General features: G+C 31.8%; 1 protein-coding gene across 1 annotated transcript in view; it reads left to right on the top strand.

Moving 5' to 3' along the window:
• Positions 1-12,153: 12,153 nt before the first annotated feature.
• Positions 12,154-15,412, top strand: part of Mitf (transcription factor Mitf) — a 407,005-nt gene continuing 403,746 nt past the window's right edge. The window contains exon 1 of the mRNA XM_071892507.1: positions 12,154-13,481. Coding sequence (XP_071748608.1) covers positions 13,345-13,481 — 137 coding nt within the window. The 5' untranslated portion in view covers positions 12,154-13,344. The remainder of the gene's footprint in view (positions 13,482-15,412) is intronic.

Genomic DNA, 15,412 nt, shown 5'->3' with positions numbered 1-15,412 from the left:
AAATGGAGCAAAACATGGGATCTAACTTCATCCTCAAGTGAGTGACTGAATCCTTTTTAATGTTTATATTTGGGCTCCTCTACCTCAATGGACTTTGCTTTTAATAGACAATACTATTAGTAGGATAAAAATATATGCTTGTTTCTTAATTTAGGAAATAACACAAATAAAAACTTTCTAAACTCTTTAACTTCAAATAAAAACATTCAAAACTGTTCAACATCAAATAAAAACAGCAGCAACATTCCATGGAAAGACAACATGACAGATCCACTCTCAAACTCATCTTCAAAATTTGCATGTAAATCTAGCAAAAAGTAACACAATCTCATCATGGAACACTCAAAACAGTGGTTTAGAATACTCAGCATTCCTACAGAATGTATTTATTTATGTTTTACTTTTTGGTATACATACATACATGAAATTAAGTCCAACTTCAATTGTTTTATTATTTTTTATCTCCCTTTTTATTCAAATATATATTTAAAAAAATACTCAAGGGAAGTTAAATAGTGATTCTTGAGATTTACTTTGTTTTTGCTAGATACGGAGTGGGATTTGTGTTTATTTCCATCCTCTTAGAGCTGCATGTAGCTAATTTAATAAAACGGTATGACAAATAAGTTGCTATCCCATGATTATGAAGCATTCTTCAAGTTGTCATGGTTCAATTTTGGGTTTCTTTTTTTAGAGTTAGGTCATAGTTTGTTTTTTTTTGTCATTTTTTTAAGTGTTCCTTTAATTTGTCAGATGAAGTTTCACTAATTAAATTACTCCATTTGACCTAGAAATTTTCTTTAAAATCCAAACACATTAAGTATATTATTTCCTTTTCTAGGAACAACCACATTAATTGAGCTCAAGAGAATCATTTCTACCGGGTGCGTTGTCCATTGAACAAACTCGTTCCATTCATATTTTGTACAACTATATGCATGGGTGCGATATTTTTTGAGATGAGCAAATAAGCTTGCAATTAAAATATAGTTCCTTTTGTTTCAGTATATCAACTGCTTGACAATAATAAAGAATACTCAATAACTAATAGAAAGGACTGAATCCAATTTAAAAACCAGTTCCCAGAGAAGAGAGTTAATGGTGGTACACTTGAAATGGCTCAATATTTATTAATTCTTAGAATTATTCTAATAATTGAGTGAATTGTATTTAATTTCGAAACATTTAGATACAACTTTACATTGTATATTTATCATATATTCTATATGAAAATTAAAAGTTAAACTGAAAAAAAAACAATCAAAATTAAACTTTTTTTTATGGTAAATGTTTTTAAGTTGTAAAATAAGGTCCATACTTCAGTAATAATATAACGCAATCGAAAGAAATTTGCAAAAATATTAGCTTCGAAATAATATTTACTTGATTTTTGTATGGTTAGACCCATTTTGTAAGAACTGTATTCAAGATCACAGCTTAATAAATATGTAATTTTTCGAATTTTAGAATGTTTTTATCCATTGATATTATATTTCATTTTCATTTATTTAGTTATTTTATTGCAAAATGTGGCTTTTAATCGAAATTATACTCGAAAACGTGATTAAAAAAAAAAGGGTTTAAAAGGCAAACCTTTTGCAATTAAAATTTAAAAGAATTATTTTCGTGTTTTATAGCTTAAATAACAATATTAAATGTGGGTTTTAGCCAGCGATCGTTCCAAGACCTGAATTTTAATGCTTAGTGTTATTTATCTCTTTTTTTCTCTTAGACTTAACCCTAACTCAACATTTTTTTGCAATTTTAGGCACTCATGAGTTATGTAAATGATATTATAAAAAGTTAAATTTTTTGTTAAAAGTTTTTCTTTAATGTATGTTGATGAATAAGAAAATTTATCTAATGGAAGCAGAGATTTTAGGGATAAAATTTTAAGCAATTTAGCTAATCCAAATGTTCTATATTAAAGAAGATCTTATTTTTGATTAAATTAACTAAATGAATTACTTGAAGGTAAGAGAGAAAAACACACTCAGTCCAAGGAAAAATGATTAAGTCTTGTAGGACGCTTAAATATATTTACCTCAAAAGCAACATCTCACATAAAATGTTTCCCGTCGCCAAGGAAATCTTCTCAAGTGAAGAACTTGGCTTTCTCACTTAGTCTTATAGCTTTGATATAGAGATGTGAAAATTTTGGGCAAAAAAACCACACTCAAGATTTTTTCATAAGGAATGTGATAATTCTGAAAGACACTATATCTTACACTTTTAAAATTCCTCAAATTTTAAGTAACATCACTGACTGTGTTTATTGAAATTTATTCGTTTGTGTTCTTTGTTCCTCTTTTCTCTCAGCTCCAGTACACCAGTAAAAAAAAAAACCAGTTCGAATTTTTACATGATAAGAATATATATATATATATGTAAGAGTTCGACTTGTTTAGTTGATATTAATTATTCCTCATAGTACATTGTATTCTTTTTTCCTTTTTATTTTCGTATAAAGGAATGATGATCATTTTAACTCAGTTAAAATTAAGGTATTTAAATCTTAACATTGGTGACCCGGACGTGATATCATGCCTCCTAAAAAATCTCATTCAGACAGCCAAGACCATGCGGACAATGTCCCTCAGATCGAACAAAAGTACGTAGCAGAAGAGGTCAGCAACTTAACTCTTGCCGTAGTAGAACTAAATCTTCCAAAATTCTCGGCGATGAATCCGGAAAATTGGTTTCGAAGAATTGAGCTGGATTTTTTTATGGGGAAGATCAATGAAGATCAGACCAAATATTGTTTAATGGCTTCAGCGTTACCTGGTGAAGTTTTCATGTCTATTCCTATTAAAAAAGAAGGAATCATGTATGATTGTGCAAAAAGGCAATTTTTCAGAAATATGGTCTCTCACCTTCAGATAGAATTTAAAAAAATTCTGATATGCTGTGCAATTCATTGGGAGTTTCCCCTGGGGAAGTTTTAGATTAAGTTGAGTGTCTCCTCGACGAGGAATACATCCAAGATTTGCTTCGTCATTTACTACGGGAGGCCTTCATCAGAAATGTGCCTAAAGACAAGTAAGTGTACTTGAGAGCACAATCCCATTCAATTGAGAGTTGAAGCAAATGTGTGTTGCAGCCAAAGAATTTAGGAATGCACATATTTCCATATTTACTCAATCTAAGGCTATTCTGCTATTATCATTCTAAATTTGGAATGAACGCAACTATCTGTTCAGGAGCAAGATGCCATTTATTTGTATTTGTTTCAAAAATTTAAATTGCCCTCGGTTGCACGGGACCGAGATTGTAAATAAATCATTAGACTTCTTTTTCATGAAAGGCACTTCAAATTTGATTAACTTTCTGGTAGATACAGGTCTGCAAGTGTCTGTTATTCCATTTAAAAAGAGTAAAAGTTTTGTTCGAGAAAAACTCTTCCCTGTTATTGGATATAGAGGAGCCCTCGTTGATGTTATTGGTGCAACAACTTTAAATCTCAATCTAGAAAATCTAGGAGATTTACTGGGGTACAAAGTGGCCATCCAATTTGGGGTGCAGATTTTTCATATAATTTCAGATTTGGAGTTGATATTTTCAATAAAAGTTTCATTGAAACTTATCCAGCTCACGGAGTTGAACACCATATCGAGACGAAAGGTCCTCCTTGCCTTGCCAAATCACGCAAGTTATATGGTGGGAAGTTAAATTTTGTACGAGACGAAATCAACGAAGTGTTGAGAAAAGGAATCCTACGATCATCTTCTTTTAATTTTTCTTCCGCTATTCACGTCGTTCCAAAACCCAAAACGAAGCTGCCAAATGTGCGGCGACTATCGTCAAATAAATAGGATGACGAACCTTGATCGATGTTCCCTCCCAAATCTAAAAGATTTGGTGACTAATCTAAAAATTATTACAGTTTTTTTTATTACTGGACTTACATAGAGCGTATAACTAAATACCTATGAATAACAATTCTATAAATAAAACTGCAATCATTACGCCATTTGGGTTATATGCATATTTGAGGATGCCTTTTGGTCTTAAAAATGCAGACACAAAAAAAACTCAGACATTTCAGAGACTCATCGATTCAATTTTTAGAGGAATTCCAAATGTGTTTGTGTACCTTGATGATATCCTAGTCGTGTCGGAGTCGATGGATGAGGATTGCAAAACGTTGGACGTGGTTTTATCAAGGCTTATAACAGCTGGTATGATCCTCTCCCCTGAAAAATGTGAGTTTTTCATGAAATTGGTAGACTTCTTTGTACATTACCTTTCATTGTAAGGTTTTTAGGCCTCCAGAATGTAAGATAAAGACAATCCAAAAAGTATCAACTCCAAAATCAGAAGATTAACTGCATAGATTTTGGGGCATGGCACAATATTACTCTCAGTTCATAGAATGATTGTCTCAATGGACAGTTCATTTGTACCCCCTGTTAAAGAATAATGTAAAGTTTAATTGGAATACAGACCTGAACACACCTTTCATATTAAAAATAGTTTGTCTAAAAGTACTCAACTTGCATTCAGAGATTTTCAATGCAAAAAGTGTTAAACAAGATAATATAGACACAAAAATAGACGTGGAAAAAATATTTTTCCTTCTTTTTGGAACCAGTAGAGACACGAGGACTAAACCACAGAGAGTTTCAGGTGTTCTTGAGAGCCAGTCTGAGGATGTTATTTATCTCACAGAGGTTCGCTGGCTAGCAGAGTGTCACATTGCAACGTTTCTGGTTATTATTAGATGAGATAATTCTGTTCCTGAAGTTGAAACAAAAAGAGGTTCAAGAATTGTGTGAGCCTCTTATGGCGAATGGACCTTGCGTTCATAAATGATATGTCGGAAAAATTATATCAGCTCAATGTCAAGCTTCAAGGACCAAACAAGTTGGTACATGACTTGTTTAAGCACCTCCGAACCTTTGAAAGAGATCTTCAGCTCTATGAACAAAGTCTGCGTGAACAAAAAGTAGACCATTTTCCCACCCTTAAATCTGTCTTTGATGGCAATAATGACATCCTGGATTATTATGCTCAGAGAGTGGTAGTACTTTGGGAGGAGTTTTCTTCTCATTTTACAGAGCTCAGAAATCTCAGAAGTGAGATGACTGTCTTCTCATTGCCTTGTACCTGTGAGATAAGCTCGGCAGCTGTACAACTACAGCTTGAATTGAATGCCCTGTAGGAGGATAACATTCTCATACAAAATTTCAAAAAAATCAACCTAATTGAGTTTTATAGGTCTCTACCAGCTGCAGATTACTGTAATTTAAAGCGGGTTGCCAGAAGATTTGTATGCATGTTTGGAAATATGTATACCTGTGAGCAAATGTTTTCGAAAGTGAAACCCTTGAAAAGCAAACTGAGAAGCAATCTAACTGACAGTCATCTGCTGCATAGTTTGTGTCTGTGCACATCAAGAATAGAACCAAACATTAACCAAATGGCTAAAAACATCCAACATCAAGCTTCTTACTAACTATGAATATTATAAAAATATGCATTTAATATCTCCGGTCATTCATAAATAAAATACATGCATGTCTATTGTTTCATATCCAAGTTGAATATGCTATTATTTCAATTTTAAATAAAAGTAAAACATGCCCAATCAGGGTTTTGTGGTGCGGCCCCCGACAATTGTTGCATTCTGAAAAATGGCCCAGCCCTTGGAAAGGTTGCCCCCCCTGTTTTAGTGTATTGATATTAAAGTAGTCTTTATTATTAGACAGATTAGTAAGTAATACATGTATTTACAAAAAAATTTATAATACTTTATTATTGAATGGAGAGTAGTTTATAAATGGAAAGAAAAACAAAGAACAAGATATTTTAACCTTTTTCGAAGCACTTTTAGTGACCAAATTTACAGCATTTTAGACGAAGCAGACAGTGCTGATGAAGAGTATATTGACACATTATTTGATTTTAATACTTAAATTATAGCTGATGAAGAGGTTACTACAGAAACGAATGCATAATATGCTTCATGGACTCCTGAATCCAACATTCACGTTGTTATTATGATACTTCGACATTTTTACTTTGATGATAATCCCAAAGATGATGAGAGTGATCAAGCATTTAAAGTAAAACACTGAAATTCTATCTGAACACAAGGTTCACGAAAATTTTGTCCTAGAATTGTAAAGCTCTACACCAAAGGCATAGAGGAGTTGATCAAATCGATCAAAGAATTGCTTCATACCAATAAGATTCAGATTTTATCAAAGAATCTTTTTCAATTTTCTAGATATAGTATGCGTGAATAGCTATATCGCTTATAACATTCAATAATCAAATAAGTTATCGCTTCATGACTTCAATGTTGTAATTTAAAAGAGTCTGATTAAATATTATGAAGGGCGTAAGAGGGTAACCCAATCTTCTAGATCATAGGCCCCGGAAGTGGAGGGGGGTCTAGGTGGCAGCTGCCCACCCAATCCAAAAAGGAATTTTTACCTCCCCAAAAAGGCTCTCTCACACAACAAAAGGTATAAAATTTATATGTGAGGACTTTTTCAATCTTATCTATACATTAACTTTAATATTTTACTGCGCGCTACGCGCGCAAATTATCTCAGTTTGTAGTTTGCAGAGGGCTAATGCTAAAAGAACATAGTATCAACATTCCAAATGTTAGAATGGTTTTTTAAAGATTTTATTGCCTATCAGTACAGAGCATGATAAGCCACAAGGCTGTGCTTTGTACACACAATTATGTTCTATGACAATTCAATTTATTTTATTTCATTCAAACAAAATATTAAATAGTACAAGAAATACATAATTAAATGTGTGGATTTAACCATAAATACATGGAACAAAAGAAATCAATTTAATGAGTTAAATACATAAAAGATATAGTCAGCCAACTTGTGAATTCAAAAAAGACCCAAATTTTAAAAAGAATGGCATAATACCTTCCCATGGCTCGAATGGGACTGAGAGAATAATAAAAGAAGTGGTACTGCATTCTGCTATACTTGCCTACCGGCTAATCTGCAAAATGTTACTTTCAGTCCCAAATTTTAAAAAAAGCTTAAGCAAAAAGGTTTTCAGAAGTTGGAAAAATTCTACCAATAAATTCCTGAAACACAAAAAGAGTGATGGGCATCGACTGTTGAGCTACAAGATGAGCAAACTCTGGCAGGGTGAAAATGTTGCAAGAAGACTAACTAGACACCAATGTGCAAGAAGAAAGTAAACAAAACACCCAGTATCTACTAACAATAATAATAACGTTGAAGTGGATGACGAAGCAAGGTCAAGCTATCTGATGACACAGTGATCAGAACAGTAATTTCATGTCATTACTTCAAGTTCTATGTGCAGGAGTTAGAAGCTAGGATAGATGGCTCGAAAGGAAGGCCTCTAAGACATCAAATCAAATACAGGAACAAATTCTTAACACAATTTATTTAATAGTAATTCGTTACTTACCTGCAGAAATATATCTCATCCCATTGACTATACTCTCAGATGAAACTACTGATGTCTCAAGAATAAAACAGCTCTGGATCTGTGTTCTGACCGCTTCGGAAAACTTCCTAGGACTATACTCCCTAGACCTATACTATCTTCAAGATATTAAAGGATGCCTCGACGAAGTACAATCTTCCACTGAGCCTTTGTCGTGCAGCATGTTTTGATAGAGCCGCTTCGTTTCAAGGCAATCACACTGGTGTTGTAACTAGGCAGTAGGAAGAAGAACCAAGAATTACAACAATACACTACTACATGCATTCAGTTAATCTTGTTGTGCATGGTATGATCAAGTACAGTGTGTCCACGATAAATTGGAACTACTTTAAACTTCATCCAGATCCATAATGTGGATATTCAGGATTAAATCATACAAAAAAAAAAGGTTGCGTGAACAATACACTATAACTTCCACCACAATTGTTTTGACAACAAACAATAGTCATTATGGAACAAGCAAGAAAAGACGCCATCCTCGAATTGGCTCGCGCGGGACACAAGCCCTCTGCTATCTACAAGCTTCTTAACGACCCCAAGACCACCGTGTACCGGATCTTCAATGCCTGGGAGGTTGAGGGGAAGGTCTGCCACAAGGCATACAACATGAGAAGTGACCGAATCCGCACTCCCCGCTTCTTTGAGGCCTCCGGGGAGTTCCTTGTCCAGATTGGCCAAGAACCGTGGAGTGAGCAAGGAGCTGGTCTCCAAGGCTGTGAATGATGACCTCTGGTACATGTCATAGCGAATGGCCAAACAACACATCCTCACGGCATCCATGAAGGCCACCAGGCTCACCAACGGTAAGCGTCTCCTCAATGACCTGAAGAGCCATGTGGAAATAATCATCTTCTTCTCTGACTAGAAGAACTAGACTGTCGACAGAAGCTACAACGTCCAGAATGACAGGTGGCTTTCCAAGGAGAGAGAATCTCGTAAAAAACCTTTTTATTATCAAGTTTTTAGGGTATACCAACAATTCAGTGCCATATTTCGACATGAAAAAACTACCTATATGGATGAAAATCAAAGTAACTAACAAATTGACAAACATTTTCCCTTTGAAAAATGAATTATTTATTACGTTATCTTGATTACAATTAATAAAAAATATATATAAGCACTAAAAAATTAAGTAAAATTAAATACCTTACTTACAAGCTAATTTTTCTTCAAGTGCTTTATTTCATTGTTGTAGTTATAGAATATACCTTATATTTCAATTAAAAAAATACGTTTAAAAAAATGTCGATTTCGAAGGATTTTTGGTCAATTAAGTTATTAATATTTATTAAGAAATTCAATAAATAAGGTGGTTAGGTTGAGTTGAGTATAGATTAAAATGACATTCTGGGAAACAAATTGAATTACCTTTCAGTTTATAACTAACTATATAACTAATAATTTTGATGTAAGGAGATTAATAAAAGTTTATAGATACTTCATATTCAAAAAAATTAATTAGCTTTCATCCACATAGTTGGTTATAAAATCATTCACGATTCAATTTTCCCACCAGAATATCAGTGAAATCTATATTCAACGCAACCTAAACAGCTTATTCCAATCAGTTGTATCGATACTTTTAAAAACGTTATATCTGTTGCTAACTTTTTTTAAATAAAGTCTTTAGTAGAAGCATTACTTTATTATATTACATTCATGATTGTATATTATTAATTCGCTGTTCTAACTTACTTTTAGATAAAAATTATTTGATATTGGCAGAATGAATTTAGTTGTTCATAAGTTCATAAAATATCAACATTTTCTGATTTTGTATCCAAAAAGTTGTTTAGTTTAGTGGCTATTTTTCCATTTTGCTGTTTTAATTACTTAAATATACATAGTTTATTTCTTTTAACATTTCCTTTAAGGACTATACTTTTTCAAACATGAATTATAGTCAAGTAAAAACATACATTTATTGGTATTATGGGCAATTTTTGTTTATTATTTTTACCATAATTATTTAAAAATTTCATTGTCTATTAATGGAAATTTTTTACTGATAGACTAACATATTTTTTTTTTTTAATATCATGATATTTTTATATTGATATTATCAATTTTATTCAATTCTGTAGAGTTGAAGCACGTTAATTGATATTTTTTGTATGACAACTTGTAAAATATTAAAAAGAGTACATACTCAGTAGCTCAAAGAATTAAAACTCCGGTATGTTAAAAAAATAAACCGAAAATTAACGTGGACACACTGAGATACTTATCGTCCTTCACAAACTAGTGATTATTTAATACATATTATTCTCTCTTCAAGAATAAACGAATAATGATGACAGCCTTGGTAGATACAAAATTCTTATCATGTAGCAATTACAAGAAATGGCGATCTACAAATTTCATTTTTTAACCCTTTTTCACATTCCTTCCTTCTCTAGAACTCTACTTGGTTAAACGTATCAGTAGTGATGGAAATTGTGTGTATTTTGAGAACGTTAAAAAAATAACAATTATCGAAAACCAACATGGTATCTCCGACAATTTGAAGAATGGTTTGGGAGGAGCGCAGCGTAGCTGTCATGACAATTCATATGATCAGCTATAATCAGCTGTGACGAAGGAGGGGGGGGGGAGAGAAAAAGAAAATAAACAAGGATATTAGTAAGAATTACTCCGAAGTTGATCCTTAATTCTACTTTGAATCCAACAAGGACTTACAATTATAACTCTGATCAAATCCTGAGGGTTACGCTCTATCTTTTATGAGCACATAGGAATGTTCAATCGGATTTTCAATGAAGTTAATTGAATTGAATGTAGTAGAAAAAGTAGTTCACACCTCAGGGGTTAAATAATAATGGCAATAGCTGAGGATAAGAAAATACCTTCTTCAGATTACCAATTCCCAAAGAAACGGGCGAGCTAAAAAAATACACTGGATTTTCCTCAGAACGTATCAAATAGGAAGAACTTACCTCTTACGTAGATGATAATGTCTTATTTGTCATTAAGTGAGCAGAAAACAGACAATATTCAAAGGTTATGAAGGGAAATATCAATCTCTGACAGTAGTACCTGGTATAGCCCGGAGTTATTAGGAGTCATCGAACATCAAAGATTGCCTAAAAATGTAAAAGGTATATATTTCAGAAATCCTCACTGTTACTCACCGTTTTACATGAGCACACTCCTGCATAGATGTTCTGTTCTCAAGAATGAAAAAATTATAATAATAGCTTGAGAAAGAAAGTTTAAAATGGATTATGAATGTTGAAGCTAAGGAGTACTTTAGTATCTAGAGAGCTACCTGGCAGAGCCTTAGCTATATACGCTCGATGCTACATGCAAAACGTCCGGGAGATTTAATTTATATGACTAAATTTTTATTCTTAGATCAAAATATGAGTATGATATTTTTCCTTCAAACGTACAAGGAGCAGAAATATTTTAGTTGAAAGGAATTGGGAAAATAACGGGGATGATAAACAAAAATGACAATCACACAGGTAAATACTTAAAAAAAAAGCGAATTAACTAAGTGTTGTTGAATGGATGAAAAATTGAGTAAAAGTTATTAATCTATGAACACGGAAATGCATTTTATAAACCAGTAATTATTATATTTTACCTTAAAATTTGGCTCATGTAACCACAAATTGAATCTATCTTGATGTGTTTTTTATAACTTTCCAATTCAATAATTAAATAACTACTATGTCTCCAAATAATTTATTTCTTCTTACATCTAAATGTTACGGATACATGTGCTAATTTAATTAATTAAACGGCTCCTATTGGGCTCCCAGGAGACTTTTGACAATTTTTTAAAATGTAATTCTCTTATTTCATTCATAAATAGATAAACATTTCCCCGATTTTCTTATAAAAGTCGTAGATAGTTATCACATTTTTAAAAAATTGATGGTCATGTTAGGATATTAGCAATTTTCACATCTGCATGAATATGAACTGATTATATTTTTACTCTCAAAATGGAAAGCACGTTGAGCTTTTGATAAAAAAAAATACAACTTATTCTTCGTCCAGCTACTTTCATTACACTAAATTAAAGCAGATAATTCTACGTATTGTAAGTTCAAAAATGTATTAATTATACATTTGGGGCTATTTCGGGTACCGCAGGGCCTCAAAACGGCCTTAATACACATTTGGCTTGTCTATAAGTTATCCAAAAAAAGTTATGCGATACCCTTACTATCTAAGAATGTGTTTTAGATTTTGCAATGGTATTTCAAAAAAAGTAGATAAATACAGACAAAAAAACTGTATAATTCGTGGCACATATAGACATTAAAAGAAGGATATTTTTTGGGAAAAAAGAGTCACCGAAACGGAATGTGCACCTTTTTCCCTCTTTTTAAATAAATTATAGAATTGAGAATATCGACTAATAGTGTATTTATGCTGACATATGGATGGCTAAGGATACAAAATTTATATTTTCAAACCTATGAGTATTTATATTTTTCCCACCTATAACAATATTTGGCTTTTTCATTCCTTAAAGAGTAAAGATTTAAAACTTTTGTCACAATTCTCACTCGTCTTTAAAAAAAAAAAGAACATTACGCTAAAAAAATCATGCTTTCTACTTATGTATTTCTTTACCCATAAATGAAGTAAGCAGACACGAATATTGGGGGCACTTCATTTCTTTAGAATAGGCCTACAACATATATATGCTTTATGCCAAGAAAAATACATCAGTTGTATTTACGTTTCAATTTAGTGAGTTCCATCCTATGTTTAAAAAATATATATTCTGAAATTGTAAAAGTTCTTGTTTTTCAATTTCGTACTCCCTTCATCTTCAAACTTACTCCTATGAAGTTAATCAACTCAAAAGTGCCATAAAATTATTATTATAAGTTTTAAAAAACATGGAGGAAGGGATGAGTTTAAAGGATATGGAGGACAATCTTCCGTCATCATCTGCTGTATTGGGTGGTCTTCCTAACTTTGAATTGACTGTGACAGCTCCGGACTTGACCCACGTGTCCCCTTTTGATAGCCAAGCATCGAGTCCTGTGATTTCTCGTAGAGGTTCAGTTGAAAATAAGGGAATTGACAAAGAGTTAGAGAAAATACTGGACAATGATCCAGAACTGATGCTGAGTCCTCCATATCAAGCAGCGAATTTACTTCAATCCAGGAATTTATTATATCGATAACTTTCCCCTTATTACTTTAAAATATCACATTATATTTCCCAAAAAAACATTTGTTTTATGCAGGAACTTGATGAGTAATGGTGATTCTACCTTTTAGATATGTGGTCCATTAACATAAATATAATATTGAACAAAATCGAGAAAAGGAGAAAATCCAAATTAATTTTTTTACTTTATATACACATACATATATTTCATAGAAATATTTGAGTCAATTATAGGGTATTTGTATTCAAATTTGTGAAAAGTAGATACTCTAGAATTTTAGCTATAGTTTATAACTTTTTATTTGACTTATAAGACTAATTTTGGTCCTGATCTGGTCCCATTCAAAGAAAATTAGTCACTTTCTCATTTTTTTAATTCTTTTGATCAATTTAGGAGACTTTAAGTGCAAATTTAGAGCACCTCAAATGGGTTGGTACTAATAATTTGGGAATAGAAATTGAGGATAACTCCTCGAATAATACAAATGTAATTCGTGCACTCAATTTTGAGAAAACTCATTCTGGCTTGCTTTATTGTTGATTGGCCACATATCTATTCATTGACGCCATAGAATCTGAATACGTAACCAATATAAATATGATATTACTATAATTAAACATACTCCTCAAATAAGATCGATTGTTATCAATCAAAATTTCATGTAACGTTCCCTATATAAAATATCATATAATTCATTCCCAATACTCAAAGGTCCTTCCAAGGCCCATTGAACTCTTGCCATATGGGATATTCGTCAGATAGCTATCATGTACCATCAAGGAGCTGTATCAGTCTCCCTCCAGTCGTAAGCTCAGTATCGAGTCCATACCCAGCAAATGTTGTCGAAAAAATAAAATCACGAAATCTTGTTAATAACCGGTAAGTTTTTCTAAATATTAATGAAACATTAAATCTCATGTCCATGACTCAACCTTTGAGATTTGAAGAAGGAATCATTTTTATCACTGTTTTAGCTATTGAAAAGTACATATTTATTAACTAAATCACATATTATGTAGGAATGTTCATAATATTTAGTGATGGGACAATAAATCGGAATCGGAGAGTTGTGTACTTTTACTGGAATTGGAATCGGTATAGTGAAAATAAGGTCTATTTTCCGATTATAAAAAAAAATAATTGATGATAAAGAAATGTTCAAAAACTGAGAAATAATTAACTATTATTTAAAATATTAAAGAATCTGATTTTTTTTTTTAGAATCGTGCCATCACTAATAATAATTAATAGTATGCACTAGTAACTAGTAGTCAGTAGATACTATGATTCACAAGGTCAATGACGTCAAAGGAGTGGTGGAGAGAAATAAAAATAAATAAGAATCTAGTCTAAAATGCCGATTTCTATTAAATTACAATACAAATAAATGACTTAGTAGAAATATATTGCTGACTAATAAAATAAACAAGTAATTAGATTACATATTTTTATGTCTACCCACAAATTACATACAAATGTTAAAAATAAGCCTCTTTTATAAATAAAAAAATGCGAGATAATGCAAGTTGTTACCTTTATTATGTCTCACAATCTCTTCTCCTAAAATAATTAGAGAGAAAAAAAAATCAGTTGGTATTTAGCCAATTCTTCGTACCTAGTGAATCATTGTTCGTTAATTATTAGGAATTATTCACAGCTTAACAAAAGCGAACTCGAATGCAACTAATCAAAGTTCAGAGCATTAATTAGGTGAAAAGATGCAGAAACATTGACAGCTGACAATAAAATAAAGAGTACATTTTTGTGATATTGAGGTTAAGTCGTGATAGAGCACAATATACTCATCTAGGAACTCCAAAAAAACGCAAGAAAATTTAATCCAAACATCAACTGGTAGTTAGTGAATTATTATTTCAACTATTGGACAGCTGTTCTTTATGTACAAGAGAGGTTCTTACCCTTTTAATTTATATTGCTCAATTTAAGAATCTCAAAAGCTCCCTCCCCATACATGTTTTTAAAGCTCATCAATTTAATTTCAGAACCACTGCTTTAGTAGTGAGAATCCCCGCAGATTCACAAGAAATATTGAATAATATGCATTAAACCTCAGAGCATGGATATTCGATAGTTGACAAAAATAAATTACATTTTTTTTAGAATAACTTTAAAAGGGAGTCTGTACTCAATTGCTAAATTACCATTTACATCCCCTGTTGGATTTCATTTTAATAGATGTGTACGTTTGGACCTAAAGCCTAAGTTTCAGCATAAGTGGAAATCCTACGCATACATTTATAAATTTTCTATGTATTATTTATAAGCTTTTCCTGAAATATAATAATTCTTATTAACCTCATTTTGAGAACATTTGTAAAGAAGGACGGAATTGGAAAAATGTAAATAATTTTGAAGCAACATCATTTCACTTTTTTTTATTGAAATAGCTGAAAGATACAATTAATTCCTATATGACAAGACTTCGAATCTTAGGCCAGAATAAACTTATAATAAGAATAACAGCTAACAAATAAATTGACTGTTTTCATACGTGCACTGTACTTTTCAAAATTACACAAGGGAACAAACATTTTGTACAAATGAATTCAAGCCAAAAAAGGAATTTATCTTTGAGTGCAGAATCCAAAACTAATCTCTGTTTTTCTTTCAGTCATCTGAATTCTAAAATATCTGGGATTGTAGTAATTTGGGACTATTATCGTTTAGAATCCTTTTTTACCCTTAAAACAATCCTCAAATTAAAAGATGAATAAAACTATTTATATAAAAATATATAAAAAGATTTATTTAAAAAATATGGATCTCCAAGGATTTTTGTTCCATTTTGT

The sequence above is a fragment of the Lepeophtheirus salmonis genome, chromosome 13 (assembly GCF_016086655.4).
Source record: "Lepeophtheirus salmonis chromosome 13, UVic_Lsal_1.4, whole genome shotgun sequence".
NCBI lineage: Eukaryota > Metazoa > Arthropoda > Copepoda > Siphonostomatoida > Caligidae > Lepeophtheirus > Lepeophtheirus salmonis.
The sequence above is the reverse complement of the archived record's forward strand: the minus strand, read 5'-3'. Positions and strand labels throughout refer to the sequence as shown.